This window comes from Nycticebus coucang, chromosome 3 (genome assembly GCF_027406575.1).
Source record: "Nycticebus coucang isolate mNycCou1 chromosome 3, mNycCou1.pri, whole genome shotgun sequence".
NCBI classification, from domain to species: domain Eukaryota; kingdom Metazoa; phylum Chordata; class Mammalia; order Primates; family Lorisidae; genus Nycticebus; species Nycticebus coucang.
In genome coordinates this window covers 155,142,975-155,161,884 of record NC_069782.1, presented here as the reverse complement: position 1 = coordinate 155,161,884, position 18,910 = coordinate 155,142,975, and the positions used below count along the sequence as shown (strand labels likewise).

The 18,910-nt window shown below is 45.8% G+C and overlaps 1 protein-coding gene across 3 annotated transcripts in view; it reads right to left on the bottom strand.

Annotated features, from left to right (window-relative positions):
- Positions 1 to 18,910, bottom strand: part of DOCK1 (dedicator of cytokinesis 1) — a 510,373-nt gene that overhangs the window by 454,730 nt on the left and 36,733 nt on the right. For all 3 annotated transcript variants that reach the window (XM_053584228.1, XM_053584229.1, XM_053584230.1), the window contains exon 2: positions 4,587 to 4,670. In XM_053584228.1, coding sequence (XP_053440203.1) covers positions 4,587 to 4,670 — 84 coding nt within the window. The remainder of the gene's footprint in view (positions 1 to 4,586; positions 4,671 to 18,910) is intronic.

Genomic DNA, 18,910 nt, shown 5'->3' with positions numbered 1-18,910 from the left:
AAGGATTTTATCTCCCGATAGCCTTATTCTCTAGGTCAGTGGTTTCAATAAGCCAGCCCAGAATCAGTGCCCATCTGTGACAGTGTTCACAGACTACAAAATTGAAAGAGAAAAGGCCGTGTAATGAGTTATTCAAAAGTGATGTTTACTCAATTTGAAGAACTGTTTTTCATCCTATTATGATATCCTTCCTGCATTTTCAGCATTAATACGCCCTTTTTCTGAAACTGACAAAGGATTAACTAACATCCTAAGAATATACAAAAAAATACTGCAAAGGACAAAAAAAAGACAGCAATCAAGTAAGAAAATGAACAAAGTTTGTGAACAATGTACAGAAAAAACTGAAAGACTTAACATACAAAGAGATGCCTAACAATAAACATCAGAGAAAAGAAAACTGAAAACACAGTGTGGCTACACAGGGAGACTGGCAGATACCAGAAGGCCGCGGGCGTGGCAGCCCCAGTTCTGCAGGCGCAGCACAGACTGCGGCCCTGACTTGCTCATCCACAGCCTGCGTGCCCCCTACCCCAGACTCCTGGGAACACGGCCCAGCAATACCCATGTACCCATGCACAGCAGGAAGGACCTAGGATGCTCACGGTAGCAAGATCTCGGACGGCAGGAAGGGGGGCCAGTCCACGTCCACGCAGACACACGTGTGAATCAGCAAGGGCCACGATGGTCTAAGAAGACACAGACCACAGACGCCCACCTTCCAACAGAGCCCTAAGAGAACAGCAGGAGACAGGATGAGCTGCAGCCACTTACATACATTAAACATATATGCACACCAGGTGGTGGCTCACGCCTATAATCCCAGCACTTGGGAGGCTGAGTGGGTGGATTGCCTGAGCTCACGAGTTCGAGATCAGCCTGAGCAAGAGCAAGACCCCGTCTCTTAAAAACGAGCTGGGCCGGGCGGCGCCTGTGGCTCAGTCGGTGGGGCGCCGGCCCCATATACCGAGGGTGGCGGGTTCAGACCCGGCCCCGGCCAAACTGCAACCAAGAAATGGCCGGGCATTGTGGCGGGCGCCTGTGGTCCCAGCTACTCGGGAGGCTGAGGCAAGAGAATCGCTTGAGCCCAGGAGTTGGGGGTTGCTGTGAGCTGTGTGAGGCCATGGCACTCTACTGAGGGCCATAAAGTGAGACTCTGTCTCTACAAAAAAAAAAAAAAAAACTAGCTGGGCCTTATGTTGGACACCTGTAGTCTGGTGGGAGGCTGAGGCAAGAGAATTGCTTGAGCGCAAGAGTTTGAGGTTGCTGTGAGCTATGGCGCCACAGCACTCTACTGAGGATGACAAAGTGAAACTATTATCAAACAAACACACACACACACACACACACACACACACCAAATAGGGACACAGGCAAACAAGCGAGTCCCCTTCAGACCCGGCAAAAGTATTTTCTACAGGGAGTAGGGAGTGAGTAAAAGGCAGGGAGTCTTGAGTTTTACATAGATGTTAACAGATGTTTCTTTCCTTCCTGTCTGTCCTTCCTAAACAAAGCAAAAATCTATGGTTTTCCTCCCCAGGATTTGTTGTGTTATTCCATCAACTAACTGAGCCCACACATTATGTGCCAAAGACTGCCCGAGCAGCAGGAATACGGAAACCCTCTGTGAGCTCATAGAGTAGAAGGACCCTGAGGCAACCAGGGGTCAACCCACAAATCGAGCTGCGTGAGGGAGAGCTTAGCGTGAGGAGGAAAGGACATCTAGCAACGGATTTGCACAAGGGAGTCAGAGAACGCTCTGGGGGGTGGGGGGGGCAGAGGCATGGTTTGGAGGCAGGAAGACTCTCAGCCAGTAGAATTGAACTCTCCCTGGCAGGGCTTGCGAGTGGTCCCCACTTGGTCCACAAACCAGCTCCAAAGAAGAGATATCCACCCAAAACGCAGGCCCCAAACTCAAGGAGGACATAGTCCAGCACAGCAAAATGGCTGACAAGTCATTTTGGAAGAAAATACTACATATCATTATCACTTTCAAAAATTTGAATAAATTAAGTTCAAGTGTTGTGGCTGAATCAAAAGGTTAATTTCTGAATCTTTGTGCAACGCCTCAGGATCTGGTCCCTGGAACTGAACAAACCTTTAGCCAACATTTGTCACTTAACAAACGTCTAGGATGTGGCCCTGCCACTCCTGTCTAGCTGACCCTGGACGCTGCTTAAAGGCACGGACTCCTCCCGTCCACACAGTCACCTGGAAAGTTCCTTTCCTTTCTTCTCTAAGTCTTCATGAGCCCAAGAAAGGGAAATTAACCACTGCTTGAAGGTAAATTTGTTCTTTGAACCTTAAAAAAAAGATTGATCACCTAGAAATTATATCCTCTAGAGCAAGCTCGTTTACATCCTGAAAAGGATCACATAGAGAAAGAAAATTAACAAACAGAAAAATCTTCTTGTAGGAAAGAGAGGGAAGGGAGAAAGGAAAGAAAATGCCAGTCTTGGGCGGCGCCTGTGGCTCAGTCGGTAAGGCGCCGGCCCCATATACCGAGGGTGGCGGGTTCAAACCCGGCCCCGGCTGAACTGCAAACCAAAAAATAGCTGGGCGTTGTGGCGGGCGCCTGTGGTCCCAGCTACTCGGGAGGCTGAGGCAAGAGAATCGCTTCAGCCCAGGAGTTGGAGGTTGCTGTGAGCTGTGTGAGGCCACGGCACTCTACCGAAGGCCATAACGTGAGACTCTGTCTCTACAAAAAAAAAAGAAAAAAGAAAAAAAAATGCCAGTCTCTAAATAAATCATAAAATTTAAACAGAAGAGGAAGCAGGAAAACAGATGGAAGTACATTCCTCTACTTTCCTTTAATGATAATAAAGTCACCAAGTTTCCCAAAGTCAAAAATGACATCCCCAAATTCATTTCTCGGATCAGACTCTGATTAAAACCAGAAAGGTAGTTGTCAAGGAAAGGGAATTCATTTTATGTTAAAGAGTCTTTGCAAAGGACTGAAATATTTTAATCAGAATCTCAGGAGCCTGACTAGTCAAAAAAATGAACATTCATTATAGTCCCCTTATCATACGTCAGCCATAAAGTCAAATGACTACCATCAATTTTTTTTGAAGTTAAAAGTATTACAAGGACTACTGATGCGCTTAAGGATTCCACCGTTCAAAGAGTACATTCTTCTTCTGAACAAGGAATCACAGTCTCCACATATCCTAGCTCCCCAGGAAATTGTTAACCAGTCATGAATGACATCAGTGCCCAATGTTTATTAAGCAGGATTTCAACTTCAACTGACCGGTGGCAAAAATAAAAGATATAAGACATTTCCCTTCAGATCAGAAAAGCGTCTGGGATGAGAGGCTTGACCCTCTACCCCTGCTTAATTTCTCTCTGTTTCCTCTAGGCCACTGGCAATGTGTACTGAAAGGAGATAAGAAACCCAGCTGTCAGCTTGTAAACTAAAAACAAACAGAATATCACAGCTGCTCACTCACTCAGGGACAGGGGCTAGTTCTGCAGTTACACTGGCGTCCAGGCACAGGCCATGAAAGCTGATATTTTTTTTCCAGATAGGACTTCTTTAGGGTAAAAAGTGCAAATGGAATGGAATTCTAAGTCCATATACATCAGATGGGCAATTAAAGGCTGCAAATATGGGTATTATAACAGGTTTGTGCTTCTTGGATAGGTCTTTGGACAGGTCTTCGAGGGATACCATAGCTGGCCACTGCTTCACTCCTTGCAAAGTAGATTCAAGGACCAAGTTGAAAGTTTGATTTGTTGATGACCGTGAGATGTCTATGACTTCATCCTCTAGCCCCACCTCCCACTTGGAAGGCTTTTGTTAAACCTAATCTAAAAGCAGATTTGCTACAGAAATTATCCATTCTATTCAGAGGTTTTTATTCATATGCTATACGGGAAACACCCCTTCAAGCAGGAAATTAAGCCAACAACACAAAAACACAATCTTACAAAAATCTGAGCAATCTTTTAAAAAAATCAGCCCATCACTGCTTCCCTTCTGTGCAACAATAACCAGCACAGAACAAAAGATGGCTTCAAAGTACGTGCGAAACACAAAAAATGAACACCAATTGTCTGAAAAACTGGAAAACCACTGCTCCCAACAGTTCATTTATTGGATAATTATACTGATTGCTTCACTGGACTGCATCCCCTATAACTGTGACAGATGTCTGCTCTTCCCTAAGAAAATGGGAATTACAGATTTTTTTTAAAAAAGAAAGGTGAAATTACGGTTCCTCTGAGACATGCTGCTAACAAATCTGAGGGCATTTAAAAGAACTCACAATTCATATCGAATAAAACAATAAACTACACTAAACGTAATTATTAGCAAGTGGTCAGTTATTAACAGTCAAGGTTTACATACACTTGCAAAGTAAGGAGTTAATGAGCCTTCTTGAAGATGCTAAAAATGGGAACTTTTGCTTTTAAGTTGATCTTAATAAAACATTACTTAAAGAATACACAGCTTCATTACTCTCACCTGAAAAGTCATCTTTCTGCCAAAAAAAACTGATCATGAGTACAAAACCCGATTGCTTATGTTTCTGTAACAGGATAACATGCCGTGCCCCAGAGACCCCGACGTGTGTACGCACCTTCGTAACTCTCCAAGAGGTGCACCGTGTCTCCTATTTGTAAAGAGAGCTCATCTGCGCTCCTGGCATCGTAGTTGTAAAAGGCTGTGATGGGAAGGAAGGAACATACATTAGTCCAGGTAGAAGGGACTGCGCAGGGTTGTTTTTTCTTCATTTAAGGTTCTTTGGTTTTTTAGTATTGAAACATAGTCTCTGCCTAGATCATTGTCTCTGATACCCACAAGAGTAGCCTTTTCTTTCAGAGACAAATATAAAGGGCCAATAGTTTCAGTGGAAATTCATACCTACCCGTAAGTGACTTTGTTTATTGGGGTGAAATACATGTAATGTAAAATTTTCCATTTTAACCATTATTAAGCACACCCTTCAGTGGCATTGCCTATATTCACAATGTTGTATAACCATCACCCCATATCCAAAACCTTTTCTTCACTCCAAAAAGAAACCTCGTCCTGGGCGGCACCTGTGGCAGAGTGAGTAGGGCGCCGGCCCCATATACGGAGGGTGGCAGGTTCAAAATAGCCAGGCGTTGTGGCGGGCGCCTGTAGTCCCAGCTACTCGGGAGGCTGAGGCAGGAGAATCGCCTAGGCCCAGGAGTTGGAGGTTGCTGTGAGCTGTGTGACGCCACGGCACTCTACCAAGGGCCATTAAGTGAAACTCTTATCTCTACAAAAAAAAAAAAAAAAAAGAAACCTCGTCCTCATTAAGCAGTAACTCCCTAACCCTTGGTAATCTAGTCTCTCCCAGTGAATCTGACTGCTCTCGGGACGTCACGGAAGTGTGCGATCATACTGTAGTGTCTGCCCTTTTCTGTCCCACTTCTGTCACTCAGCATAATGTTCTCAAGGTCAATCCACGACCAGGTATCAGAACTTCATTCCTTCTTATGCCTCAATAATACTCCATATAGCAAATGTTTATAATCAGAAGAAAATTGAGGCCACTGCGAACAGCACTTTGTAACTTCATATACTATTATTTATTTCTACCAATAATAGATTATCTTTATTTTGCAGATGGATTGAATAGTTTATGGAAACCAAGTGAATAAAAAATATTGTTTTATCATATAACAATGTTTAATTTTAGCCAATAGGTGATATTATAATCATAGCAGACAAAATACATTCAGTGTAAAGAAATCTTTAAAACTGACAATAATATCCAACTAAAGGGCCAAGGAAGGGGAAGGGAGGGGGGAGGTTTTGGCGGAGGGAGGGTAATGGGTGGGGCCACATCTACGGTGCATCTTACAATGGGTACAGGCAAAACTTACTAAATGCAGAATACAAATGCCTACATACAGTAACTAAGAAAATGCCATGAAGGCTACGTTGAACAGTTTGATGAGAATATTCCAGATTGTATATGAAACCCGCACATTGTACCCCTTGATTGCACTAATGTACACAGCTATGATTTAACAATAAAAATAAATAAATTTAAAAAAAACTGACAATAATATCCAAGAAACGTCTGAAATCCTGAGTGTCTCCTCAACTAAAGTTATTCCTCTTTGGCAAAAGGGTCATATTGCTCCTAGATAACCACCTAAAAAGTCACACCATTACATTCAAACCACACTTCTGCTCAAGCAGTATGGAGTAAAGGCAACTTTCACAGGGAAAAAGATTTTACTTTAATTCCCAGAAAGTATTCAACTAGCCCACTCTCAATTTAAAACACACATATATATCTGTACACATATACAGTGGTGTTCCTCCTACACAACGGACTCAACTGAAAAGGATGCGACAGTCAATGTAAAACTTATCGTCAAAATTCCTGATCAAATTTCTCATTTATCCATCCTAACAGGCCAGCCAGACTAGGCTATGCTTAGTGTCACCTTTATGGTGGTATCACATTTCTAAAATTTGCCTTCACCACATCATGAGCAAATTCCTCCGGGAAGCACAGTGGGCCCCCCCCCCCACCTGGACCCTCTGACCACACTGCACCACACCTCCCAACCACACGCCCCCTTCCCTAGGTCCTTCCTTACACCTGTGGGTACCAACTTACCCTCCCTCGCCACCTGAGCATGGCCACTGGATGCCCCTTGTCAAGGAAGCTAGGCCCAACACGTTTGCTCCTTCAACTCTGCTCCCCCAAACATCATGAACACCACACCGGATCCCCTTTTGTTTTCTTCTCTAGGAGCCTATCTTTTTCAGATGTGTGTATTTAAGATGTCCCCTACCAAAGGAAAGACCATCAGAGAGCAGAGATTGCACACTTTCATTGTTTCAAGCCCACCTCCAAGGACAGGACGGTGCTTAGTGGTACAAAGGATTTAAAAACCCAAGTTGCCTGCATCTCAGGCTGCCAAGTCTAGAATTTCAGGTCCACACAAACGCCATGGTGTTGGTGTTTATAGTCTCCAGAAATAACCAAAGTGGACAGAACAATGCCTGTACTCCTGCGGACCCGAGTGCCCTTCAGCAAGTGACCTACCTTTCTCTCTTCTATTTTTCAATCTTAAAATAAGGATACTGATACCACCCTCATAGAATTGTGTGTGTCTTTCACGTCTTAAAGGAGATGATGTGCCTGCCAGATCTGGTCCAACAGGGCCTGCCTTGAACACTCAGTTAATGTCAAAGGCTTTTATTGTGGTTATATTTTTTTAACCACAATAAAAGTCTGATAGACTATTACTATCAGAGTTCTTTTTAAAAAGCCAAAGCAAGCACGCTCCCAGGCAAAATTTTTATAGTAACAAAAGCCAAACCCATGTTGCAAACTCTATTCTCTCAGGTACTTTCCCTGAAGTTCATAAACCATAAGCGGCCTCAACTGACAAACATGATTATTAGTAGTGATTAAGTTTGTCGTTTTATAGTCAATCTTCAACAAGAAATAACTGCCTCAGGTAAAGGATGCCCAGCACATATGCTGAACTTCCCCTATCCAGCCTCACCATATCCTAAGCCAGTAAGAACCATCAATCCACTTATCACAGATCTTAACAGCATCCTTGCCAGCATGCCTATTCTGCTACAGATGCAAAAAAAAAAATGGTCAAAAATAATAAAAATGAAATAAAATGAGCACATCAAGTGTAAATACATTAGGCGCATGTGAATCTGTAAAGCATGTGAATGTTATTCTTTCCCTAATGTCTTACCTTTAAAATCCCAAATCCCTGTAATAGATGCTGAAAAGCAGTGATATAAATCTCATACATATATGGATACAGAAACTTCAAATTTAACCATGAGAGGAGCCAAATACTCATAATTTCATAAAGGAAAAAGGAGCACCAGGAGGTTATGCAGGTGGCCCCAAATCAGAGTCAAGACCACAACCCCAGCTACGCAGTGTTTGTTCTAGTTTGAGGATTAATGACTGAACCATCCCACATATAATTAAAAGACTCAACTATGTAAGAGTATTTGAATAGGGAGGAGGAGAGAGGGGGTTAAGTACAGCAGAAAGAATAAAGGCCCTCAAAGACACCCACATCCGAAACCCCAGACCCCGTGAGCATGCACCACACGTGCCCAGAGGGGATACCGCAAGTGTGATTAAGTTCAGGATCTTGCTGGATTTTCTGGGTGGGCCCAATGTCATCACCAGGGTCCTTGTAAGAGGAAGAGTCAGAGTCAAGGAAGAGATGAAGTCAAGGTGACCCAGACAAGGGAGCAGGCCAGATGCGGGCCAGGTGCAGCGGCTCACACCTATCACCTCTGCACTGTGGTGGGGGTGGGGGGGCGAGGCAGGTGGAGTGCTGGAGACCAGGAGCTTGAGACTAGCCTGAGCAGCACCTCAAGACCCCATATCTACAAAAAATTTTAAAAATTATCCAGGTTTGGTGGCACATGTCTAGTGTCAGCTATTTGAGAGGCTGCGGGAGGATCGCTTAAGTGCAGCAGTTTGAGGCTGCAAGGAGCTGTGATCACGCCACTGCACTCCAGCCTGGGCAACACAGCAGGGCTCCGTCTCTAAGAGAAAAGGGAGGAGGGGGGCAAACCAAGGAATGTAGGGGCCTCTACAAACTGAAAAGGCAAAGAAGTAGGTTCTCCTCTACAGCCTCCAGCGGGAGCACAGCGCTGCTGGGACCTCAATTGTAGGAGTTGGGATGTCCAGAATTGGGAGGTAATAACTTAGGGTTGTTTTAAGCCCCCAAGTTTGTGGTGATTTGTTAAGACAACAGTAGGAAACAAATACAAGCAGATCTGTGAAAAACAATTTAAAAGTGCTGTGAATTTAGTCACTCTCTCGGCAGCTGGAGCAGGAATCGCCACTGCAGGCGCCCGACCCAGCCGCGTCCCTGGCTGTGATTTCTCATACCCAGTTCTTGAGTGGTATGAGAAAAAAACAGATGATGAAGGCAACTTGTTAAAATAAACCAGGGAGTATGTAATGTAAATGACTATTCTTTATCTGATAATTTGACCTTTCTTTTTTATGAGACAGAGTCTCAAGCTGTAGCCCAGAATAAAGTGCCATGGTGTCACAGCTCACAGCAACCTCAAACTCTTGGACTTGAGCGATTCTCTTGCCTCAGCCTCCCAAGTAGCTGGGATTACAGGCACCCACCACAATGCCCAGATATTTTTGTTGTTGTTGTTGTCATTGTTGTTTAGCAGGCCCAGGCCAGGTTCAAACCTGCCAGCCTGGGTGTATGTGGCCAGTGCCCTACCCACTGAGCAATGGGCGCCGCCAATTGACCTTTCAAAGCTGCCCCTTTTTAGCGAATGAGAGGCAGTATCTTCTTTATGAATGACAAATGGCATCTGGTGCCGTCTTGGCTTGACACGGTACAGAGATGGCAACCTTTCTGCTAGTCACTCAGTCTTTCCTCTTCATTTTTCTGAGCTGGAGGGATCTGGCGCCCACCACAGAATACGGTCATCACGTCTTGTTCACATCTTGGGAAGAGCGCAGCAGCCTCCCTTGGAATGGGGGACTGTATGTGATACTCCTCCCTCAGCCCTGTCTTCCTTTTACACCTGCAATGCCCGGCCTGAGCCTTCTCCACCTCCAGTGAGATGTATAAACTCTCTCTTCTTCTCTCCACCAGAGCTGTCTTCTTCTCCCTCCAAACACTGAACCATTTCTGGGCCTTTCTGAAGGACAGCAAATCTCTGGCTCAGCAGTCACAGCCCTGCGGGATCTTACTTCAACCTACCTTTCCATCCCGTCTCGGCCCACTCACCCTCCTCCGGCTCCACCTTCCCTCCCACACCTGCCACAAAGCTGGTCCTGCCCAGTGGAATGTCTCACCTCCCTCCACTTCTGACCACCCCACTTGCCTGCAAGGCCCGCCCTTAATTACACATCCTTCTCAGGTGCTATCTGCATTCTTCCTCCCTCTACCAAAACCAAGTTACACGTATACCTGAATTAATTGCTTGCTGCTGAACTTTCCTATGAGCTCTGTGCCACCCCCACAACCTTGCAGAGCCCCTCATCCGTGTGTCTCTCTCCCGCTAGATCACAAACTCCTTGAGGGAAGCAAACATTTATTAATCATTGGATTCCCCACAATAGCTAACACCAGGACTTGCAGGCATGCAATAAAAATTCACTGAATTTAACCAGATCCCCAAGCACTCCCCCTCATGCAGTCTACACAAGAGTGAAAGCAAAATCTGCATCCTGCGTTCTTCTTCAAAACATTCCTGCCCCTCACAGAAAGATCCAGGAGCCTGAGACTTAATCAGGAAGAAAAAGCAGCACGCTATTAGCTTTCCTGGCTCTGCTTCGGGTCCTTTCAATCTAAGGAGACAACCTGCCATCAGCACCCACCTCACGAGCTCAGCCACACACTCCTTGAAATGAGCACAGCTTGGTCTCTCTCCACCCCACTTACCCTTGAAACGTGGCTTCAGGACTTCAAGTAGCAACTTAAAAGTTAAACAATTCTTTTAAAAAGTCAATTTGTAAAAATTAATTGCTCTATTTGTGATTTCATTCCCCTTGTCCTGCCTTCAATTAAAAAAGATACTCAACAGTACACATCTCCTCAGAGTTGGGAGGCCAGGGCCCTGCCTGGCCCTCACCGGGCTTCTTCCTAAAGGTCCATCCGCCTGCCCTTGAGCTGCACAAACCCTACATGACTGCCTGGTCCACGCAGGCACCCTACTCTCAGCATCACACCTGCCTGTATCCATCCCTGCTCTGGACCGTATGAAGCCAGTGCTGGGGTCAGAGTTCAGCCAGATGTAGCCCCAGATAGCAAAGTTAGCCCCCAGCCTGGTCCCTAGGGAACAGCCCTTTCACACACTGTGCCATTCAGGACATACCATGTACAGAGAAGTGGAACATAATATGATGCTGGACAATTAAATTGGAGAACTCATCCTGGAAATGTTCCACATACATCATTGCTGAATATTATTATGGTCACCTTTCAAGTACGATCCTCAGCTACCTGGTGACCAGAGTGGGGATATTCAAGTACGATCCTCAGCTACCTGGTGACCAGAGTGGGGATATTCAGCAATGAAGTACGAAGCACTTTTTCTAGGATGAGTTCATAAACTTAATTGTCAGACCTTGTGCAACGACAGCTCTGATGGCCATGCCAGACAAAGAATTCTAAAATTGCTCTGAAGGGTAGACTAGTGCTATTGTCACTGCACAGCTTCCCAAAGGAAGCACTTTGAAGATGACACTCAGCAATGACGCATGGGACACTTTTTTCCAGGTTGAGTTCGAGAACCTCACTGTCAGACCTTGTAACCATGCACAGGTCCTTTCAACGTGACCCTGGGGCAGAGATCAGCCCGCTAGATACCACACTGGCAACAACATTGCGGTGAACAGCTCAGCACCTGACTGCTAGTACTGCTAGTGGGAATTTGGTGCCATGAACACAAAAAAAGGACAGAGGGCACCCATTTGGAGCTGGGGGCTGGGTTTCCTAGACTCTGTCCTCAAAATGAGACTGGCAACCACGCCATTATCAGCTTCTATGTGACCTCAGCCCAATCCTCCCACATCTTTGGGGGAGGGAGCAAATGCCTTAGGCAGTGTTAGAGCCTCCCAGAACTATTCTGAATCACAGCACTTGCTGTGTCAAACTGCACTCACTTCATCACTTGGGTTTCTTCTGCTTACCAGGGAGCATCTCAAGGATAAAAACCTGCATCTAATTTTTGGCATGCTTCTAACAACACCTGATATACAGCAGGCCTTCTAATAATGGGTGGATGGTCGGCTGGATGAATGGGAGGAAGAGGGAAGGAAGGAGGGAGGGAGGAGATTCTTAGAGCCTAATTCTAATGGTGCTAATAAGAGTGTTGCTGCTAGTATTTTTTAAAGATAAAATAAAAATAATAAAACACCTAAAAAAAACTTAAAGAACCAAAAGACTTGTACACTGAAAACTTTAACAAAATGTTGGTGAGAGAAATTAAAACATACAAACTAAGAGACTTCCGTGTTCACGGAGTGGGAGACTTGATGTTATTAAGATGTCAATGCCATCCAAAGGACCTACACAGTCAACATGATTCCCATCAAAGTCCCAAGGACGTTTTTTTACAGAAATAGAAAGGTCCATCTCCAGGGTCCTAAAATAGCCAGGACAATCTAGAAAAGCAAGTATACAGGTAAAGGCCTGGTTTCCACACCTGCTACAAGTCATAGTAATCAAAAGAGGGTGGCGCTGCATGAGGAAAAATACACAGACCAATGGAATGGAATGGACAGCCAAGGGATAGACCTCATAATAAGATCAAATGGGCTCAGCACCTACGGCCCGGGCCCGCCAAACACCAATGACAGCTGCAACCAAAAAATAGCCAGGCGTTGTGGCAGGTGCCTGTGGTCCCAGCTACTTGGGAGGCTGAGGCAAGAGAATCGCTTGAGCCCAGGAGTTGGAGGTTGCTAGGAGCGGTGATGTCACAGCACTCTACCCAGGGGCGACAGCTTGAGGCTCTGTCTCAAAAAATAAATAAATAAATAAGATCAAATGATTTCAACAAGGGTTCCAAGACCATTCAGTGGGGCAAGGACAGTCTTTCCAACAAATGGTATTAGGAAAACTGATAACCACTTACAAAAAAATATATAGTTGATCTCTCAAATCCTTCATAATAATTAATTCAGAATGAATGAAAGACCCAAAAGTAAGAACTAAAAACTATAAAACTCAGAAGAAAGCATATAAGGAATACTCCATGACACTGGATTTGGATGTGATGCCAAAAGTAGAGGCAACGAAAGAAAACAAACTAAACTTTTTTGCATCTAAGGTTATTATTAACAGAGGAAAAAGGCAACCCACAAAATTGAAGAGAATGTGTGTACTGGATACCAATCCCTTATCAGATATCAGATATAAGGGATTGGTATCCACTACATATAAAGAATTCCTGCAACTCAACAAGGAAACAGATTAAAAAATAGACAATGGACTTGAAAAGACATGTCTCCAAAGAAGATATACAAATGGCAAATGAACACTTAAAACCATGCTGAGCACTCCCATTCAAATCAGAACCACAGTGAGATATCTCTTCACACCCATTCAGATTGCTATTATCTGGCCCTCTCTCCCGACACCCCCCCAAAAAAAAACCCAGAAGATAACAAGTCTTAGCAAGAATGTGAAAAATTGGAACCCCGTATGTTACTGGCAGGAATGCGCAGATTACCTGTGATCCAGCAAGTCCACTTCCCAGTACATACCCAGACCTGAAAGTGGGACCTCAGATATTTGTAAACCCATGTTCACAGCAACACGACTCACAAAAGCCAAAGAGTAGAAACAAGATCCGTGAATAAACAAGACAAGACATGCCAGCTGGGCGCGGTGGCTCATGCCTGTAATCTCAGCACTCTGGGAGGCCGAGGCGGGTGGATCACCTGAGCTCATAGGTTCAAGACCAGCTGGAGCTAGAGTGAGACCCCATATCTAAAAATAGCAGGGCTCAGCAGCTCATGCCTGTAATCCCAGCACCCTGGGAGGCCGAGGCAGGTGGATCGCTTGAGCTCATGAGTTCAAGACCAGCCTCAGCAAGAATGAAACCCCATCTCTACTAAACATGAAAAACGGAGACAAGAGGATCACTTGAGCCCAAGAGTTTGAGGTTGCTGTGAGCTATGACCACAGCACTCTACCAAGGGTGACAAAGTAAGACTCTGTCTCAAAAAAAAAAAGACATGCTATGCATATTACAAAATGTATCAGGTATATACAATGTTCCTCAGCCTTGAAAGAAAGGAAATTTTTTTTTTTTATTGCAGTTTGGCCGGGGCTGGGTTTGAACCCGCCACCCTCGGTATATGGGGCCGGCACCCTACTCACTGAGCCATAGGCACCGCCCGAAAGAAAGGAAATTTTGACACACGTCCCAATGTGGATGAACCTTAAAGACACGCCGAGTGACAGACACATATTCTTTATGTATAGTGGACACTAATCCCTTATACCTGATATCTGACAGTCAAATGGTTGCATACTGCATGATTACACCTACACGAGGCTCCTTCAGTAGTCAAATTCAGAGACAGAGAGCAGAAAGGTTGGCTCCCAGGGATGGGGGGAGGGTAATGGGAGTTCTTGTTTCATGGGTACAGAGCGTCACTGGGGAAGCAGAAAAGAGCTCTGGCGATAGGTGGTGGTGCTCGGGGCCCAATAACGCGAATGTGTTTAATGACATCAAACTGCACGCTATAAAATGGCCACGATAATCAATTTTACATCATGTGTATTTTACCACAAAGAAAAAAAGATGCAACAAATCTAAGGGAAGGTTTGTGGGGCAAATGAGGGAAGCTCCCAACAGACGGAGCATCTCCCTTCACTGTGAACTTGGAAACGTCCAGGGGCCCCACCTGCAAACCCCCGGTGAGTGGAGCAGCCTCCCGTACCCAGGGTAACGCATCAAGTTCAAACAAGGAGGGGACACAAGGACAAAGTAGGGGGAAAGAGCTCAAGGTCAGAGAACACCCCCAGATGCATTTCCACACGTGCAACTGCTCCAACACCCCACATTTCTAAAAAGGATGCCTCTTTCAAAGTCACCACTTTACTCCTTTGGGGTTTTTTATCTTTCTTTCTCAAGAAAAGAGAGATTGTTTCTCTGCCAATAAAATCCCCCGGGGCAGTATTTCATGCAGTGTTTGAATATTAGAATTGAGGAACTCATCTACATAATTACAGAAATAGAGCTGGGCCTGGCAGGGCAGAGGGACTGCAGTTCGTTATTCAATGTTTCTTTTTGCCTTTTGGTTGGAAACAGGTGGAAGGGATGGCGAAGATAAGAGTGTGAAAAGACATATACAAAAGAGCCTTTTCTCACATTCTAATTGAACTGATAGACACAATTCAAAGACATTTTAATATCTTCCTTCAGAATAAAATATCACTGTATGCCTTATCCACAACTCGCCGGCCACTATCTCTTTTCTGTCTAATCCAAAAGGTCATGGTGCCGCAAAACGCAGGTTTCTCGGGAAGTATTCTAGGCTACAGCTTTACTTTCTTCCTTTTTCCATCAGAAAAAGTAAGATTCCACTTTTCTACATTTTCTTCTTCCATAAAATCAGTTCTAGGATACAAAACCACTGACGTCCTTATCCACAGTCTTTGCGAATCTACCCACAAGTAAAAGCTTAGCTAACCTGATATGATCTATTTTTGCATTGAATTTTGCTCAACAGCAGAAAAAGGTAAAGACAAGATGGGGGAAAGATTTAATCGCCTTAATCGTCCATCTGCAAGGTGGAAAGTCTATTGCATTTTGGGAAAATATACAGGCTAGCATAACAGTGCAGCAGTGACCCCGCGGGTGATGCGGGTTTTACAGGGACCTCGCCCAGAAGAGCCAGTGACTGGCCAGCCTGAAGCAGCTCATGCAGAGTGGCCCTGCTGACCATGTGGGGCATGAGACTCAGGGGACTCCATGACCAGCCCCAGTGAGATTCCAACAGGAGCCAGGAGGCAGCCAGAAAGCCTGGCCAGTGTTTGAGGTGCGGCTGTGGCACTTTCTCTGCAGTCAACCTGATGGGGCCTGTCTCACCCCAACCTGCTAACCAAACAGATTCCACCGAAGGGCTCAGTGACAGCACCTCACAAACAAAGGACCACCAGGTCTCCACTCAGCAGGACACACTGAAAAGGGAAGAAGAGGAAGAGGAGATAGAAAAATTGGGCTTAAAACCATTTATTTGTGATGCTTGTGATAAAGTTACTTTGCTACAGCCCCTGACTCCTAAAGTCTCAAATGATCTGTCCTGAGGAACAGAGGCCACCACGCCTTCTCTGCTCCTTTTCACCTGTTAAATCATTAAATCTAATACCAAGTGGTGACTGATAAGGAAAGGTAAGGACAAAGGAAGCATTACAGAATGTTAATTTGTTTATCCTCCTGGCAGACTCTGCACAGCAGTACCTAAACATTAATACATAGAGATGGACATAAAATTCACGAATAAAGCCACCAGGCAAGCTGGGAAAAGCCTTCAGCATTTTGCAAAACAGGAGCCCCACGCGGCCTCCCACCTCAGGCCTTAGTCCACAGCTGACCTCCGCCTGGCTCGGCCCTCCAGGTCACCATCACCTCAGGATGAAACTCTTCCCTGCTGGCCACCTAGGACGGTCAGACTGCCTGCTCTCTGCTCCCTGCGGGCTGTTCCTCTCACACAACAGGGGCCCAGCAGACATTTCTCAGGTGCAGCTGTGAAGAAGGGCCCCCGCTGGCTTCCCAGTCCACAAACAGCTCTGCAAAAACAGTGCAGGCTGGGGACCCTTCGGCCCCTCTGTGCCCAGCTCCTTCCACGCCTAACCCATATCTTCTCCCCAGCCTGGCTCCTGGGGAACCCAAATGCTCACCACGTGAATAATGTAACAAATTCATGTGAGAATCCAGGTGGCGAAACTGTTATCTAATCCTAAACCCACCGGAAACACTGCAGTTTTGTTTACATTTATTCCGCATTAAAGACAAGACAGAGGTTGTAGTGAGCAGAGGTGACTTCCAACAGTCAACCCAGACAGGCGTGCCTTGGAGACACCACCCTGGAGCCAGACGTGCAGGCCACTTCATTTCATTTGAACACATGGTGCCAACTGTCCCCCCATACCTGCACGCCATCTCCTCACTAGCAAACCACACACCCTCAAGGAGCTCCAAGAGGCAGCAAGGACTGACAGGTCACATGTGGCTCTGACCGAGGATCCACCCGGCAGCCCCAAAGGAGTCCCCTGTGCGTGGTCACTCAGCAGTGACCCTACCTGCAAAGAGGTCTGAGCGGGGGAAACACAAGAGCTGACCAACACCAACCTGGGGATGAAGAGGCCTCCCCAGAGGTCCTGGAACCACGAAGTCAGGAAGACGTCCCCCAGAGCCCTGCGGCACAGACTCCACGCTGGTAACACTCAGGTGCCCCCAACAACTCTGCCTTCTAAAGGAAACCTGCCCGAGTTTTCAAGCAGGTTCCTCCCTACCCTCTTGTCCTGTAAGTCAAGACACCCTCATCATACCATGGTCAGCTTCTCACAGACGGGGAGACACAAGTGATGCCAAAATGCCAAACACAGAGTCTTGCGTCCATCACCATAAACCGCGACTTCCCTGCTCTGCACGTGGTAGGCTTCTGAAGCCCAACAAACCCCATGAGTTTAAAACCACCAAGCAAAAGCAGCAACATTCCTGAGTATCTGATATCTCTCACTACAGAAAATAGTTAAGTGATAGGAACCGTATTAGGAATCAGAACATACATAAATAGACTCACATACATTTGCACGTACACGCTCACATACAGAGGGTGCAAAACACGCATACATGTTGTAACAGCGTTGAAACTGCGGTCCTGAAGTCACATTTGACTTGTGCAATTACAGAGGCACAAGATAACAAATGTTCTTAGTACACACATTATTAGATATTATAATTGAATACAGTCATATGTCTTGTAATTGTAGGAGTCAAAAGTGACTCGAGCACTGCAATTTCAAGACAGTTTTTTTCTTTCTAAAAACGTAGACACATTTTTTGGCGCCCTGTGTATGTTAATAGACGTAATAAAATGCACAGTCTAAGGTAATCAGCTCCATCAGTTTTAGATAATTCTATACACTGTGTACACCCAAAAGGAGAAGAGTTCCAGAAAGTACTTCTGTGTCCCTCTCTAAGAAATGGTTCTCCTGAAACACCAGTCTCTAATTTTTTTACCATAGGTAAGTACTGTGAATGGTTGGATTTCAAAGAAATGGAATGATAGGTCCTCCTTCCCGTCGGGCTCTGTGGCTGATGCTGTATCAGTAGCTCACTCTTTCTGTCACTGAATAGTATCCCATTATATCGACATATCACGATGTGCTCTTCCACTCTCCGGCTGATGGACATTTAGGTTATTTAATTCCAGTCTAGAGCTGCTATTAACACGGCTACAACAAACATTCCAGCATGAACCTTTCTGTGAGCGCATTTTCAGCCAGTGGGAATTTCAGCCTTGATTAGAGATGTTTGTACTTTTGCAAAGTTGCCCATGGCTAAGGCATCTCCAAGCAAGCCAGCAGGCCAGCGGCACCCCCAGGCCCGAAGGGCGGCATCCCAATGGGGCTGAAACTGGGAGGAAGGACGCAGGGCCAGGCAGCCACAGCAAGGGACCCACTTATCACCAAGGCAACATTTGGTTTCTTTGTAGTCTACTGAAATTCCTCCTCTGTAGTTGTTACATTATTTTGCTTTGATAAAAAATAAAATTGAAGATTAAAAACCAATCAAGCCCTCTTTGAGAAAAACAATAAAGCTAAGAGCATGTGGGGTGTTAATGAAGGAAGCTTCTCAGCACAGGATGCGGGAGGGGAGCCCTCACCCCAGCCCTCCTCTCACCCCCAGCAGGGCTTCCAGAGGGCTGGCAGGCCCCTCGCTGTTCAGGGCGGCTCTCTCTCTCTCTCTCTCTCTCTCTCTCAGCAGAGCACTCAGCCTCTGGAACCAAAACAGGGGATCAAGCCAAATCCCTGCTCCATGTCCCAGGCAGCAGCCCGAGCTCCACAAGGCTCAGTTTCCCCCTCTGTGAAATGGGGCAAGAATAGGGAAGCTAGCACCTGGTGGTGGGTGTGGTGTGATGCAAGTGAAGGGTACGTACGCAGCTGGGGCTACCTCTAGCTCATAAACAATCAACATTAGCTTAAATTTTTAAAGAGTTCAAGTACAAGCCCAAGACCTACTTTCCTCTGGCAACAATGCCCATGGAGAACAAAATTCCCACTGCCCTCCTGCCTCCCAAGGAGCATCTGGCCAGGCTCACTGCTGTCCCCTGCCTGCCCCTCCTGAGCCCCTCTCTCCTCCCACTGTCTCAGTGGGACCAGGACAGTCATTTCTGAACAAGTCGAGAGGAAATGCTCATGGGCT